Source organism: Chelonoidis abingdonii, chromosome 21 (assembly GCF_003597395.2).
Source record: "Chelonoidis abingdonii isolate Lonesome George chromosome 21, CheloAbing_2.0, whole genome shotgun sequence".
NCBI classification, from domain to species: domain Eukaryota; kingdom Metazoa; phylum Chordata; order Testudines; family Testudinidae; genus Chelonoidis; species Chelonoidis abingdonii.
In genome coordinates this window covers 12,450,563-12,466,985 of record NC_133789.1, presented here as the reverse complement: position 1 = coordinate 12,466,985, position 16,423 = coordinate 12,450,563, and the positions used below count along the sequence as shown (strand labels likewise).

Sequence of the window (16,423 nt, the reverse complement as noted above, 5' to 3'; positions counted from 1 at the left end):
ACAGTCTACTGAGCCATCTTCATAATAAGCCAACGAGGGAGGTGAGGAGAAGCTACCCTCCCTCGCACAGTCTCTGTTGTCTCCCAGTCTCAGTGAGTTCTTGCCAGACAGGATGCCATCAAACTAAGTTTCCTTTTACATCTTCTAGGCTCTTCCCTTTCTCTGGAGGTGACAGGAATACCAGGACAGGATTGTATTCCTAACAGCCCAATAGCACCTTATTTCAATGTGACTAGTTTGAAATGTGAGGATGTGACCACACACTTCCCAGCTTATGGCTGCCTAACTAAATCTTAGCTGAAGGCCTTAACCTGTCACAGTAAGAGAAGGCCATTACACAGACAGTGATTTTGATTCTTTTATACCTCTATAACTAGCTAAGTGATACGAATACACCTAAATTCTTAAAGTATAGGCCTTTGCAGACAGGCCTGAATATCTATATCCTAACACTCATCCTGTTCCTTAGTGTGATTTGGTGATCTGCCCCAGACACCAGCTAACCCCCCATCTTGTGCTGTATTGCTTAGGACAGGGATCCATAACCATTCAAGATTATTTTCTCCTAAGTTGTCAGTGACTTGGAAACAAGTCTGAGACACTCTGCTGACCATGTGCAAATGGCAATGTTCTGTACTTTATAACCTAGCCACATCGACGTGGATTTTCATGGCAACAGGAAAAACCCTTCTCTTCCCCTAGCACAGGAGTGGCCAACGTGTGGCTCCGGAGCCACATGTGGCTCTTTAGAAGTTAATATGCGGCTTCTTGTATAGGCACCGACTCGGGGGCTGGAGCTACAGGCACCAACTTTCCATTGTGCTGGGGGGTGCTCACTGCTCAAACCCTGGCTCTACCCCCACTCCACCACTTCCCATCTCCTCCTGAGTCGGCCGTGCCATCGCTCCTCTCCCTCCCCCCAGAACCTCCTGCACGCCATGAAACAGCTGATCGGGAGGTGTGGGGAGGGAGCGGGAGCGATGGTCCGCAGGGCCGCCAGTGGGTGGGAGGCATAGGGAGCAGTAGGGAGGGGGGAGCTGATGTGGGGCTGCTGACGTATTACTGTTGCTCTTTGGCAATGTACATTGGTAAATTCTGGCTCCTTCTCAGGCTCAGGTTGGCCACTCCTGTCCTAGCACAATCCCCCTGCCAAATTTCAGTTCCAGGCTCCAAAGCATGGAGGCGCTAGAACTCCTCCAAGAAATGCTCAGAAAAATGGATTGCCCTGGAAAAAGCTACCTGTGTGTCACGGAGTGTTGGGGAGTCTGGTCCTGCACCCCTCTTCCTGGGACTCACAGTGACTCTCAGCCAGCCAGTAAAACAGAAGGTTTATTGGACAACAGGAATGCAGGTTACAGCAGAGCTTGGAGGCACAACCAGGACCCCTCAATTGAGTCCTTCTGGGGGTTCAAGGTGTTTGGATCCCAGCTTAGGATTCCCTGAATTCCAGCCACCCAGCCCAAAACTGAAACTGAACTGCCCTTCCTCCAGCTGGCCGATTCCTTTGTCCAGCTTCCTGGGCAAAGTTGCTGACCCCCTCCCCCCCACTTGGCTCAGGTTACAGGCTTAAATGCTGTCCCTCACCTAAAGACATCCCCGCCTCTCCCATCCCCCACACAGACAGTCCCTACTCCATCACACTGTGTTACTGCTAACAGAAATGGCACAATTGGTTTTTACTGAAAGTTTACAAAGAACATTCAACCCAAGGCAGAGCCTAAGCATAGAAATTTCATCTCCGGCCGTCCCAGTTTGGGAAAGTTAGAAGCAGTCTTGAATAGGGTTTTCAGGAGACATGTTCAGGAATCCCAACATTCTTCTCATTTGGATTGCAGCCGTGGGGGCACTGCCAGAACCCACTTTAACGAACTCATTTCTCAGCAAGTTCCTCCCCCCTGCTCCTGCCAGGGTTTTCCCAGCCTCCTGGCTACTGCACCACCACTGACCCCCAGAGGGGTCCCACCCTCTGCCGTGTGACCAATGCAAGGGGCATCCTGGCTCGTCTGACCCTTTGCCAGGCAGCATCCTCTGACTCAAGCTGCAAGAACCTGTCAGAGCCTTGAATCCAGCAGCTGGGGGTGGTGGGTAAATATTGTCCTGGCTGCGTCTCCAGCCCCAGCCAGAGACCTGACATGACCCTTGTTTACCCCGGATCAAAGCGAAGCTCCGGCTCCAGAGTCTGTATGAGGGCAGAGCAGGCTGGTCTCCAGCACAGAGCGTGGGAGAGAGGGAGGAAGAAGGACCCAGAGGGGGTGATGTGTGTGTGTCCCCTTGTGCCTGCCCGTCTGCCTGCACCCCAGGAATGGGAACCCCAGTAACCTGGCTGCTGCTTCTCCTGCACCTCACAGCTGGGACGTCTGCAGAACCGTAAGCCCTGTCCGGGTCTGTCTGTCTGACCGTGTGGTAGGTGGTGCAGGATGAGGATTGGAAGCAGCCAAGAGCACCGATGAGGGGACTGCTCGATCCAGAACTGATGGGACAGGTCCGTTCGCCCCTGGAAGCTCAGTCCCAGACGCTAGGTCCCTCCTGGGTCCCCTTGGTCCTGGCCCTCCCAGCGGTGGGGGAGGGTGGCTCTGGTTAAGGCAGGGGCTTGAGGCCCAGGAGAGCTGGGGTCAGTGCCCGGCTTTGCCACAGACGCCCTGTGCACCCCCGGCCAGACACCGACCCTCTGAGCCTCAGCTCCCCTGTACCATGGAGTGATGATCCTCTATGGCTGCCTGCTCCCGTCAGTCTGTCACCTCCTCGGGCCATGGCCTGTCTCTGCCTGCGGGTCTGTCCAGCCCCAGCACAGGGGGGCCAGGCTGGGATGGGCCTCTAGGCACCAGTGCAATAAAACAGTAATTACCGATGAACCCAGCACGTTAAACGAACGTCTCAGCAGAACCGGGCAGTGCCCCCAAGGTGCAAAAGCTGCAGGGTTCCTGCGAGGGCGGGTGGAGGCCCCGGGATGCAGACTGGGCTGGGGGTGAGGGTTGGGCTGTATCTAAGCCGGTTACTGGCTGAAAAGGGCTCAGGTGCTCAGTACAGCCCCAGGCTGACCAGACCCCCGCCATGCACAGGGGTCTCAGCTCACTCTCAGCCCCACTAGCTGCCCCCTTCTGGGCAGACCGAGCAGCCGAGAGGCCGGGGATGGACGGGGACTGAGCCCCTCTCTGAGCCTCCTGGGCCCCTCCAGCTGCGCGGGAGGCAGGCTGGTGTGGGGGATGTAGTGGGGTGGGGCCTTGCCCTGCTCCTGCCATGTGGTTAGAGAAACGAATCAGCCTCCAGAGACGTTGACCCAGGTCTGCTCCCAGCAGGAAGGACACTCAAAAATCGGAAGTCACCCTGGTCCTGGGGGAGGCTCTGGGCTGTCCTCTCCAATCCCCCTGCCCCACTGCCCCAGTGCTTTCCCTCCCCAGGCACTATGTGGTGGTGAGCCCAGCCGAGCTCTACCACCCGCACACGGGGACGGTGTCAGTTCATCTCAGCGACCTCAACGAGACCGTCTGGGTGAGCGTCCGGTTGGAGAGGGGGGATGGGCCCAGCGCTATCACCCTGCTGGAGAGAGAGGTCCAGGAGCCCCGTCTGCACGAGAATGTGCGCTTCCAGGTGAGCCCCTGCCCGCAGCCATTGGCACGGCCCCGGGCACTGGCCATGGGCACGGAGCCCATCAGCCCCGGGTCTGCAGCCCCAGCACAGCCTCAGGCCCCGGGCACAGCAGGGCTCAGGGGACTGGCCATGGGCACGGAGCTGGTCACTCAATAGGCAGCTGTAGCCACAGAACTCGAGCCCATCTCTCAGCAGCAACAGGCAGGAGGGAGGAGGGATGGGGTGGGGGGCACAGAGAGCTCCCTGGCTTCCAACTCCACTGAGCATTACCATTTTCGTTACCAATCTGCTTGGAGCATCAGGTGATCTGGCTGATGCTGCAGGATCGTTTGGGGAGAAAATGATGAACACACCAAGTGTTTACATTTTCAAGCTTTGTTAATAAAATAATAAAATACAGCAGAGAGTGCTGGGAACGCTCCCACATCACTTAGGGGAAGAAAGAAAGCATTAGAGCCCCAAGCCCTAACCCACTTTCATACTCCCACATGCACGACCCAAGCTGGCCAAGTCTGGGTGTAACATCAGAAGAAGAGAGGGGGGAAGGTGGATGAGAGTGCTGTCTAGGGCCCAGGTCGTCCAAGGATCTTCTGCGTTCTCCAGATTGCTCCAGCTCTCAGGAGGGTTTTAAGTCCTGGCTCATTTGGGAGTGCGGGGGAGGAGTGCTCCATTCTGGGACCTCTGCTTCTGGTGCCTTCTGTGCCAGTGCAAACCAGCTTCCTGTGGTCTCCTTGACTTTCTCCAAAGCACACCGGCTAGACTCTGTTGTCCACTTTGTTTTCCTCCATGTTGGCCTTCGCTTGCCTCGCTTGTTATGGGCTGGCTCTGCAGGTCCGTGTCTGTTCAATTAACTCTTTCTTTCTCACGGTTGGTGTGTGGATTCCGGGCCCCCCCTTTCTTGGCCGGCAGACAAGAGTCTGATGTGTGCTGTGGCCTTGAGCTGGCTGGAGTTAGCATCTTATCTTCAGACTGAGCTTGCTGGCTGCAGTGTTGAGTTAACCCATTCTTTGCTTTCGTCTTTCTCTCCCCCCTCGGCCTCTCGTACCTGCAAAGGAAACTCCACTCCCCACTCACACACTTTTGACCCTTCCCAAAATGCTTTGCGATGCTTGCAGCAGCGTTAGCAATATACAATGCAGATCTGCCTTCTCAGGGGACTCCACGAGGGCGGGGGCCATTGGGTTGTGACAGAGTTCCTCACAAACACCACTGCCCCCTCTTCCCCATGCGATAAGTCGGTCTGCGCCACGACTGGCCCGTTACCAGCCACTGTGGCCTTGCTGGGGTCCCCGTGTGCAGGTTCCAGCCCCGTCCGGGGGGCAGCAGGAAGTGGCAGAGCTGCACGTCTCGATCCGGGGAGATGCCCTGCAGTTCTCTGAGCGGAAGAAAGTGCTGCTGCGGGTGCTGCAGCCCAGGACCTTTGTGCAGATGGACAAGGCAATCTACAAGACGGGACAGACAGGTGAGAGGGCAGGAGCTTCTGGAGGGAGTTTCCTGGGCCTCAGGCCCTTGGGACGGACTCACGGGCTCCAGGGCTGGGCTGGGGGCCTAGCGAGGGATTTGGGACTCTCACTTCTAGGCCCCTGTCTGCACCCGGCCCCAGGGGAGAAGAGGCCCAAAGTCTGAGGCCTGTTTGGGGCCCTTACGGAACCAAGTGGGGGTCTCATCCTGTCCTTGTTGATGGCACAGACACTGCAGCAGGCACCGATCGGCCTCCTCTGGCAGCCTCAGCAGGGAGACAGGGGGCTGGCTGGGCCCTGGAGGTTGAGCTCCCCTCCAGCCACGCAGGGCAGGGCCGTGGCTCATTGGCAGAGGGCAGTGGGGGGAAGCTGGCGCTGCGCTGCCTGGGCTGGGCCATTCTGCGGGTTCACAGAGTCTGTCAGTGCCAGGGGCATCCGGCTGGCACCTTCCCCAGCTGGGAATTCACTCAGACAAACCGAACCAGGGCTGATTCCCGCCTCTGCCTCTGCTCCTTTCCAGTGAAGTTTCGAATCGTCAGTTTGGACAAAGACTTCGTTCCCAGTACCCAGAAGGTGAGAGCAGTTGGTGGGGGGTGGGGGCAGGGTAACAGGGCCCTGGAGCACTGGACACGTTAGGTTTGTCTACACCAGGCAGGCCATTCATCCAGTATGAAATTGGACAGTCCTCTTCATGGGTGTTTGCCCCCATCCAGTGCATGCTTGTCTATGATATTGGATGGGGGGTGCCATTTGGCAGAACCCAATGCTCCGCCCCTGCTGGCGTGACCTCACACACACCGAGTGTGCGAGGTCACGCCAGAGGGGACAGGCCCACACCAATCCTGGAAGTACCAGAATCTCCGATATTCTGGGAATGCCTCAGCCGCCACCCTGGTCTACACTGCTGCAGGGGGCGAGTCTCCCAGGGCAGGTAACAGACTTGGGCAGTGGCATCTGTTGGTTGCAGTCTCTTCACTGCACAGAAAAGGGTTGATTGCACATTGCATGAAGCCAGAATGAGGGTGGTGGACACCCACTGGGTTTAGTGCAGTCTGTGATTGGCTGTGGGTGCCAGCCACCCCCCCCAGGATGACAGTCATTAGCACCTTTCAGCCTAACCGTGCTGTGCGTGCTGAGTGAGGTGGCAGAATCGGGCCCAGTGTGGAAATACAGATTGACAGCTCCCCTCCCAGCCACCTCGCCCGGGAACTGGCTGCAACGCAGAGCCCTGGTCCTTAGACTGCCCCTTGGCAGAGACCCCAGCATCTCGCCCTGCTCCTCCACGCACAGATCAGCCACCCACTGCCCTGTATCCGCCACAGCAGGGTGGGGCATGGGAGGTGCGAGGGCTCCAGCCTCATGGGCTCCACTTCCTGTCCCTGCTGTCTTGGTCACCCCCGCTGCTGTCCCCATGATCCCTCATGGCCCCAGAGACACCCCGGCCCTGGGGATGTCACAGGCAGACCCCGGGGCAGTGAGGGGTGTTTCCTGTCGCTCTAACCAGCCATCTCCTGTCTGTTTGCTTTGCAGTTGCCCCTGGTGACCGTGCAGGTCAGTCTGTGCCTCTCCAGCCTCCTGCTCTTCCTGTCTGGCTCATCCGAGGGCACCCGGGGATGTTCAGTCATGGGATCCCAGAGGAGTCTGGGCTGTGACCACAGCGTCCAGCAAGCCAGCCGTAGGCCCCTCTGCCCTGCTGTGGGGTGCAAAGGGTCCCAGAGCACAGGGCTTTTCTGGGCTGGGCCCCATAGGGGGCAGGGAGGGGACATTTGAGCCATCGGGGTACATCCTCCCCACCCTGCGTTTGCAGTGTCTGGGGCTGTCTGTCCGGGAGGCAGGTGGGTTTGGGCCTGGCTGGGATCCCTGCCTGAGTTGCTCACCCCAGATGTTCCCAGCCCTGAACTCTGGGTCAGGCAGTGACTTGATCAGGCCAGTGGGGAGCTCAGCAGAGAGCTCCCTTGGGAGCTTCCCCTGATGGGGGAAGGGCAGGGGGAGGAAGGGTCTCTGGGAGCTTCGGGGCAGAAAGGAGGGGTGGAGGATTGGGGAGGCTGCGTGGGGGGAGGGGGACAGGGAACACACCCACAGACGCCTGGGACTGAGATGGAAACGGTCCCTACGGTGAGTTCCCTGGGCTTTGTCCAGGCTGGAGATGGGGTGTCCCTCAGGAGCCTGTTCCCTGCAGGGGTGGTGCCCTTGGGTCAGGGCTGAGGGGTGCTGGCAGGGGCCCCCTTTCCCAGAGACTGCCCGGCAGTGCCTGCTCCAGGCTAAGGAGAAGGATTTGAGCCCCTGGGTATTGATCCAGCCCCCGTCGGCAGCAGGAGGCACTCAGGGGCTGCCAGGAACAAGCCGTGTGTGGGGGCAGCGGCTGAGCAGGGCGTGTCCGTGTGCCAGGATCCCAGCGGGAACCGCATTGCCCAGTGGCGAGATGTGACTCCGCAGCAGGGCATCGTGGATCTGTCCCTCCCGCTGTCTGCAGAGCTGGCCCTGGGGACGTACGCCATCGAGGCGCAGGGGACGAGGCACTCATTCAGCGTGGAGGAATACGGTGCGCAGCGGGACCCAGGGCAGCGACTGAGGCTGTGGCTCCGGCACGTGGGGCAGGAGGGGGATTCCTGAGTCTCCCTTGGGAGAGGTGTCCATGGGTCCCTGTCAGAGAGTCCCTGGGAGCTCAGAGCCCTGGGACTGGCCCAGCCAGCTCCAAGCTCTCCTGGGCCTCAGCAACCCCATGGCCACTCCTCCCGCAGTAGGGCCCTGGGGGAGGGGGAATTCAGCCTCCCTGGCCCACCCCAGCCCTGCCCCACTCTGCCCTAGGGCCCTGGGGGAGGTCTCAGGTCGGCGCCACTGGGGAGATACAGAGCTGGGGATTTTGGTATGACCGGCCTGAGACACACCAGCATCATGAGTCAGAACCAAGGCTGGTCCATGCTTTTGGTCTGACTCTGGATTTCTGCAGCCCCACCCCCTTCCCCCTGTGTCTGTGGGAGGTGGACGGGGTCAGTTACCGTGTCCCCAAAGTTATCGCGGGAGCTGGTCCTGGCTTCCGCTGCTGGAGGTTGCTGGCTGCTGGATGGGATGGAGCTTCCAGCATCTCACCAACCCCCAGCAGCTAACTCTGTCCCCCCAGTCCCAACTCAGCACCCACCCACATCTGCCCTGTGCCCCCAGATCCACCTCTGCCCAGCCCAGTACCCACCACATCTGCCCTGTGCCCCCAGCCCCATCCAGCCCAGCATCCACCCACATCTGCCCTGTGCCCCCAGATCCACCTCTGCTCAGCCCAGCACCCACCACATCTGCCCTGTGCCCCCAGCCCCACCTCTCCCCAGCCCAGCCCCCATCCACATCTTCCCTGTGCCCCCAGACCCACCTCTGCCCACCCCAGCACCCACTCTGATGTTATTGATATAATCTGGGACCATATAGAACATGGTTGTAACCAAGGTCCTGTAGTGGCACCAAATCTTATGTAAAGAGGGTCATATAAGGTGTCTAAGACCAGGTTATGGGTTGCTGGTTATGATTACGGTGTCTATATGTATGTATCATTTTGTAGTTGAAGTTATAGGTATTGGCTCTGTACTATCTGTATTTCAAATTTGTGCTGTGTTTCTGGTGGTGTTAACTCTGCCTAGCCTGCTTGATGGCCCATTAGGGACGATCAGCTACACAGTTGACCCATGGAGAGAAGGCAGATACGCCTTGTAACTCAGGGCTTGGCTACACTCGCAAGTTGCAGCGCTGGTGAGGGGGTTACAGCGCTGCAACTTACTCAGTGTCCACACTTACAAAGCTCAGCCAGCGCTGCAAGGCAGGGAGCTGTCACGGTGTCTGCTCCAAAAATCCGCTCTCTCTGTCTCCCCGACGCTCCCTGTCACACTCCACCCCACCCCCCTCTTTTGAAAAGCATACTTGCCTCCTGGTCCGGGCTTCTTACCGCTGAACGCTTGGGCTGGCTCTGACCTTTGAATTGCCCCCTGGGTCCCTCCAGGCTCTGACCCTCGGCTGGCATTAATGCTTGACTCCGGCTCTGACCCTTGTATGGAGCGCGCTTCTTGCCCTGCTCTGACCATCTAATCCTGAACAGCCGCACGGCCCCACCTCTATCCTGTGTCCCTTGGGCGTTTGCGTGGGGAGGGAAGCTAGAAGCTGTTGTGCCGGGAGTGGTCTGCCAGCACCTCTGCCAATGGACACGAGCCGGGAATGTTGGCGAAGAATCCTCTTGTTCTGTCCATGGTGTTTGGGATTCGGTGGGTCCTGATCCCCGCTTTTCCCTGTCCCTGAACGAGTTCTGGGTTGTTTAATGTTCCCCAGGGTTTGGTACGGGGCCGTGTCCATCGGTGGGACAGCTCCTCCATGGGTGGGTGCAGGGGGAGCCGACTGAGGGGCAGAGGCCTGACGCTGCCCCAGGCTCAGTGGATCCCCCGAGGGGTGAAAGGCTGCGACATGGCCCAGGAGGTCTCTGTCTCTGATTTTTATCCGGTGAGAAGTGAGGAAGCAAGAGCAGTCGGGCGGTTTGAGCAAGTGATGAACAACCTGTTGGTGGAGGGGATGCCTCGTGCATGAAGTCGCACCATCACCCCCACACCGACACATCAAGCCTCTCCCGGGCTCTGGGGCCAGACACGGAGCGGCTGCAGCAGGGTGCATTTGTGGCTGGCCCCAGCAGTGCTCCACGGAGCTGCCCGTCTCCCATCGGTGAACACTGGCGGCTTTGCTCTGCGGCTTGCGTCCGGCCAGCAGGGCCAGCAGCACCCACCACTTTGCGCCCACCCCGAGCTCTCAGCAAACGCCATTCAGCTCAGAGCTGGGTGTGTGGATAAAATATGAAATTTGTCTTGTGCAAATCCCATGTTCCACACACAGTATCCTGCCGGCGTCCTGCCCCTGAGTTCCAACCGGGAGAAAGGCAGCCAACTGAGCAGGGCCTCAGGGAGAGACACTAATTGAGCTGTCCTGGAAACCAGCCTGTTTGCTGGACTAGAGACTGGAACTGGATGGGGGGCCCCCACCATGGCCTGCAGAGCCCTGACTGCGACTGGACTGGCCCAGGGGCCCAACAGCAGCCACAGTGGCTCCCTTTCAGCTGTAAGTGATGAAACCCTCTGTAGCCAGGGGGGGATCTGGCAACCTCCCCCTTCCCCGCCAGCCCCAGTCACTGCCTTACTCCTGAGGCCTAGTGGTCGGGTGGGTATCGGGACCATGCGGGCTCCCCCTCCAAGGCCTGGAGCTGATCGCGCCTCTGGCCAGGTGCCCCCCTCACTGAGCCCACCTGAGGACGAATACCAGAGCGAGAGACTTCCAGGCTCTGCTGCCCTCCTAGCTTGGTCGCTCTGCCCGTGGGGCTGCCCCTTTCCCCGAGCCTCCGTCTAGAATCTGTCCGTGTGGGGGCTGACTTCGTTGTGCCGGCATGTATGGCGGTGTGCGTGGGCCCTGGGCAACTAGTGTCAGAACGTGAATATTAGTAACAGCAGCTTATACTCTGCACTGGGCGCTGGGGATTGATCCTGTGACTGAAAACCCGGCGGGTTACAGCCCTTTTCACCGTTCCAATGGAAATCCTGCTACTGGTGCCACCCCCCGCCCCACAACCACCTCACTGAGCAGAGACCCAGTAGCCAAGGGGCTGGGGAGGGGCGCCAGAGGCAGAGCAGGCACCACGGCACTCAGTGCTCAAGATCCCACAGTCCAATCAGACAAAACCGTAAATTGGTGTGGGGACGCTTGTTGTAATGGGCCAATCCATATTATTTTCTCCAGCACTTTGAATGGAGATGAAAGATGGACCCTAGCCCGTGATAACTGGCCTCAGCCTGGGACAAGAAGAAACAAAACCAGTTAAACAGAGATCAGGGGTCTGTTCTCGTCTAGTATTCAGACGTCTGTTAGGGAGACAAAACAAAATAGTGCGGGTGAAAGGTTGCTGGTGAATGAGATTGCTGGAGCGGTAAATATGAACGGACGTATCAGGTCTACACGGGATTGGGGATTGCATGGTGAGCTGGGCTGACTTGATCCACATGTGCTGTATACAGCAATGCAGGTCGGCACGGCAGAACGCAAGGCGCGGCCACACTGACAGCCGGGGGATGTAGCCTGGCAGCGGGACTGAAAAGCATTGAGGGGTCAATGCCACAACTCAGCAATGAAGCTCTGAGTGCCGTGCTGCCCAAGAGGGCAGCGTGAGACTTGAACGTGCAGGCACAGGCTGATCGCGTTGAGGCAGGGACGGGGTGTTACAACGTGTAACAAAGTTCCTCCTTCTGCCTTGGTGGGTCCTGCGCTATTGGCGAATTCTGCTCACCTCAGTGATCTCCACAGTCTGGACAACTCTCTTGTGTCTGATCAGGGTTGGGAGGTTTGGGGGGGAACCGGCCGCCGCCTCTACTCCAGGTTCCAGCCAGGGCCCTATGGATTTGCAAGCTGTCTATGTGCCTCCTGTAACAGCCTGCATGACAAGCTAACAACTCGCCTGGGCTAACTTCCCACACGGGCTCCTCCAAAAACTTCTTTATCCTCACGTTAAACACAGGACCCTTCCTCTGGTGTCTGATAACGCTTGTCCTCTCTCAATCCTCCAAGCAGTACACGCTCTCACATCTCAGCTCTTGCTTCTTGCCCCAGCTCCCACACAACGCTCCTTCTCTGGCTCCTCTGCTGACTGGAGTGAGCTCCTTTTTAAACCGCAGGTGCCCTGATTAGCCTGCTTGATTGGCTGCAGGATATCATCAGCCTGTCTGTCTTAATTGTTCTAGCAGGTTCCTGATTACTCTAGTGGCAGCCTGCTCTAGTCACACAGGAAAGAAAACTATCAAAGCCAGTGACCAGTTATTGGCCCTCTCGCAGAGCTCCTGTACACCACTGGTTTGGTCTGTCACATATCCCCCCCCTGCTGGCAAGCACCAAGGGTTGGGCAGCTGGGATGCCAGACAGTGGGACACGTTGGACAAGCATCGGCATTGCGTGACGGCTCCCTGCTCTGTTTGCACACGGAACTGGAAAGGTTGGAGGGATAAGACTTTGTTACTTTGTGTTCTTCTCTTGTTCCGCCTGCTCATTGAAGAGGGGCATGGTCGTCATGAAGGACAAATCTGCACCCGAGCAAGTAGTAACGCAATGGCCTTCCATGGCCCATTTATGGTCAGGCACTTTCTCTCCATCATGCATATTTTTGTTCTTCAGAAGAGTTTCCTACTGAGGTAGAAGAATTGGGTGTTCCTCCTCCCTGACGCATCTGTGCTAGAATGGCCCCCAACCCTACTTCCGATGCATCTGTCTGCCAGATAAACTTCTTGGTGAAATCAGGGCTATCAGTAACAGGGTTACTGCAGAGGGCGTCTTAGGTCTGGTGAATTCTTCTCTTCTGCGTCAGACATCTCACCAGATCAAGGTCATCGGGCTTTCACTTTGGGCAAAGTGGGGATAAGTGTGGTAATACCCACTACACCTAGGAATGGCCCGGACTGTTCTTGTGACGGGTTGCGGCAATTTGGATGGCCTCCAACTTGTTCTCTTGGGTTTTTACCAGACCTTTTCCGACAATATAGCCAAGATATTTGGCCTCTGTAACCCTACAGCGCACTTGTCAGGGTTTGCTGTAAAGGCCATCCCCCTCGCTCGCCTGAAGGTATCAAGGCCTGCTCCACCTTCTTTATGGTGGGTTTCCACTCTGGGGTATGAATGAGCACATCCTTCTAGTAGGCAAGCAACATAACTGTTATGAGAGTGTAATAGCTTGTCCATGGAGGTGCTGGAAAGTAGCTGGGGCCCCACGGTAGTCTCACACCCAAAAGGGAGGACAGTATATGAAAAAGACCCTCCTGGTGTAGAGAACGCAAGTCTTTTCCTTTGCGTCTTCCCAAGGGGAATCTGCCATACCCCTTTGTCAATCTAGGGTAGTCAAGTACCGGGCATTACAGACGGTCCCACTAGCTCATCTATGCGAGGTATGGGTACGCAAATCAAACTGGGATAACTTCATTTAGTCGCCGGAAGTCGTTGCAAAACCTTGTGATGCATCAGGTTTGGCACCAAGCAAGATTGGGCGGACGCACTGGATATGAATTTCTTCGATGATCCAGCTCCAGCATTTTTTTTTACTCTGCTTTATTTCTCCTTTTGGCCTTGCTGGAGCCCGAGTAGGGCTCATTGTTATTCTGGGCCCCAGGGTTTGTGACGATGTGGTGATACGTCTTGGTTGTTCGACCTGGTTTTGTTGGAACACATCTTGGTTCCAGAGATCATCTCAGACACTCATTCTTCTGGTCTGGTGTTAAACCGGGAGACGCTTCACCTTGTTTGGGAAGGCTTGTTTTCCTGAGTTAGGTCTTTTTGACAGTTATGCATCGCCTCTTTTGCATGCCAGGGTTCATGAAAGAATTGATGTGATAAATCTGTCTTGTTTTCGGAGTCCTGGCTGCACACCTTGTAGGTTAAATTCCCCCACGGGTTCAACACCCTAGGGTACTTGCCCATTGGGACCAGAAGCTTGCTTTCTGCCGTGGGTACCAACACCATACCCATCCCCTGGTTTTGGAACCGTTGGACTTTTGTCTGCGATTGTAATGGGTTCTCTGGGCCTCTTGTGCTTTTCCAAATGTTCTCGTACATAGGGGTGACCCAGGCTATCCAGTCTCGCATCTGTATTACATTTCTTATTACATATCTCCCCTCATTGGGTTCTCTCCCAGATCTCTTTGGCGATATCTAGTATGGCCACAGGGGTGACGTCCGTAATAATACTCGTAATGGGGAAAAACCCAGTTGAGGCCTGAGTACCTCCCGGATAGCGAACATAAGGTAGGGTAGTAGGGTGCCAATCCTTCAGTCCGACTTAACCTTCCTTATCATAGCCTTGAGGATTCGTTAAAGCTTTCTAACGCGACGCCATCCAGTCTGCGGATGGAAGACTGAAATTCTCAGGGTATGTTTATGGAAGGCAGCGTACGGACGGTTCCTTCATAGCTTTGACATAAATGCGGGTTCCTGGTCTGTTAATATCTCCTTTGCTAGCCCCACTCGGAAAGATCCCCACGCAGCTTTTTGGCTATCGTTTAGAGGGCTGGTCCGGGGGACGGCTTTTGGTAGCGAGTGCATAGTCAAACAGAAGTCATATATTGGTGGCCCGAGAGTCTCCTCCAGGGTCCCACTAGGTCCATGGCTATTCGCTCAAGGGGCCTCTATGATGGAAGGGGTACTAAAGGTGCACTCAGGTGGGAGGGGACCTGTGCGGCTGGACCTCCGGCAGGACGCACAGTACCTCATACTTCTTCATGTACTCCGGGCCAGAAGAACTGTCCGTAGGACTTGTGCCAGGGTCTTCTCTACCAAGTAACCCCGAAAGACGACTATGAGCAAGACTTAATACAGCATTCTGGTGTTTTGAGGTTCCTAGGATCTGCCTGTACCTCCTGCCCTGTACTGGTGCAACCCGGTATAAGAGATTTCTTCTCATTATGAAAGTAGGGTTCGGGGCCTGGGTTTCTCCCTTCCACGGGGACCCCATCTATTTCAGTCACTCCTTCCTAATGTTGTTGTACCTTGGTCTTCGGCCTGGTCCCGTCCAAAATTTCCTCTCCTGGGGCTAATCTGCCCACGATCTAGGGGCCCAGTCTCTGTGCCTCTACTGGTTCAGCAGTGTTAGTGTGGGGGGTCAGACCTCAGGAGCTTCTCCTCCTGGATGGCCTGCTTTTTCCAGCTGCTCGGGTCCGCCTACCTACGAGAGCGACCCTCTGGCTTTTGAAGTCAGTATCGGGTTCCCCAAGGCTTTTAGCTGCCCTCCTTTCCTCTCTTTTTTGCTTCTACCCTGTCTTGGAATGGAAAATAAATCTGGGGATATTTCAGGAAGACTAGGGGTTACAGTCTGTTGTGGATGCCTCACTAACTCAGTCCCTTTTCCTCTAATCCTCCTGCTGGAGTAAGTTTCCAAACCCTGGGAAGTCCTCCTATGAGACTGGGTATCGGGAAGGTTTAGGGACTACACCTGCTGCACCTCATATATTCCCCTGAATCTCAAGTTTTAGTGGGATGGTGGGGTAATAACCAACTGTCCCTGGATGCATGTTATCCCTGTATTTGCCCACAGCAGCTGTACATTCACGAGCACTTCCCCGAGAACAAGCGTGATAGCACTTCCCGCGATCAAACCAGTGCTGTGGTCTCTACCCCATTTAGCTTTACTGGTCTGGTTGTAACGTTGTGGGGTTAGTGAGAACCCCACAAGGTGGATTAGGGGAGCATGGTCTGCCAAGTTTCCCAGGTTACACGCATAGGCTCCTCAGCATTGGCACAATGTGCAGCTAATGTCCACTCCCGCAGGCGTAACATCTGTCTGGAGCCCTAGGCAATTTCCTGGTCTCTTAGTTTGGACAATCTAAACATCATGATCCTCTTCTCCTCCGTGCTCCGACTCTTTGTGGCTTCTGGTGAGCCTCAGCCCCTATCTTTTTCCACCTGGGCCTCCTGGTGGCCCGTCACCCAGCTATAGGGCTTGTGGCTGCTAGTTAACCCGGGGTGCCTCGTCTTACTGGTCGGGTCAGCCTTCACTGTCCTTCGCCTCTCAAGCAGTGCAAAAATCATCTGGTGGAAGGTTCGTTCTGGCTTACCCAGGCCTCAAAAGGTCTGGCATATGTCACTCATGTATTCGGTCGATGCACCAGAACCTCCACGTATCTCTTCGGACTCCAGGATCTCCATTCGCAACCACTTTCGTGTGTAGATGAGTGAGGTCATACAATTGGCGCAACGGGTTTTGTTTTCCTGGTACTCCCACTTGTGATACCACTGGGCCGGCACGGAGGTCCGTGTACATCTCGTCAGATCTGGCCAGGATCGTCTGCTTTAGCAGGGTAGTCCTGCTGCACCTTTCCAGGCAGATCATAGTAGGCTTTCTGGGCCTCCCTCACAGGGAATGGGCAAAGATGCCAGACACTGAGTCTCGAGGCCAGGCCTCCGTAGGGCCTGTCCCTCTCAAAGGCCGAAGGTATGCCTCTACTCATCCTCCGCGTCATATTCTATGTGCGCAATGGCTGACCCGTATGACTGCGTCCCATCCTAGGCTATGTTCAGTCTTAAGTGGTCTTTTGACCTGTGTTACCGTTTCCCGCAACATAGCTTCAGTCTTGAGAAGCCTGACCACAGCAGGCAATATAGTCTTTGCTGCAGGCTGCACTGCTTTCTTTGGAGCTGTTGGGACACGGGTAAGCCTCCTGCTGGCCGCAGTAGCTGTATCAATGCCCGTACTAAGTCATCCATTGGTGTGAATAAAAAACCCCTCTACTTTTTTTTTTTTTTTTAATCTACCCTCTCTCTTCTGCCCACGCTGTGCTACACCCGAAACACCTCTGAGCACAGATTGTGACAAAGGCTCCTCTATCTTGGTG

General features: G+C 56.3%; 1 protein-coding gene across 1 annotated transcript in view; it reads left to right on the top strand.

Annotated features, from left to right (window-relative positions):
• The first annotated feature begins 2,054 nt into the window (after positions 1-2,054).
• LOC116827586 (alpha-2-macroglobulin-like protein 1) overlaps positions 2,055-16,423 on the top strand; it is a 92,542-nt gene continuing 78,173 nt past the window's right edge. Inside the window, exons 1-6 of the mRNA XM_075059818.1 lie at positions 2,055-2,367; positions 3,399-3,588; positions 4,888-5,050; positions 5,569-5,621; positions 6,579-6,599; positions 7,437-7,590. Of these exons, the coding sequence (XP_074915919.1) occupies positions 2,303-2,367; positions 3,399-3,588; positions 4,888-5,050; positions 5,569-5,621; positions 6,579-6,599; positions 7,437-7,590 (646 nt within the window). The 5' untranslated portion in view covers positions 2,055-2,302. The remainder of the gene's footprint in view (positions 2,368-3,398; positions 3,589-4,887; positions 5,051-5,568; positions 5,622-6,578; positions 6,600-7,436; positions 7,591-16,423) is intronic.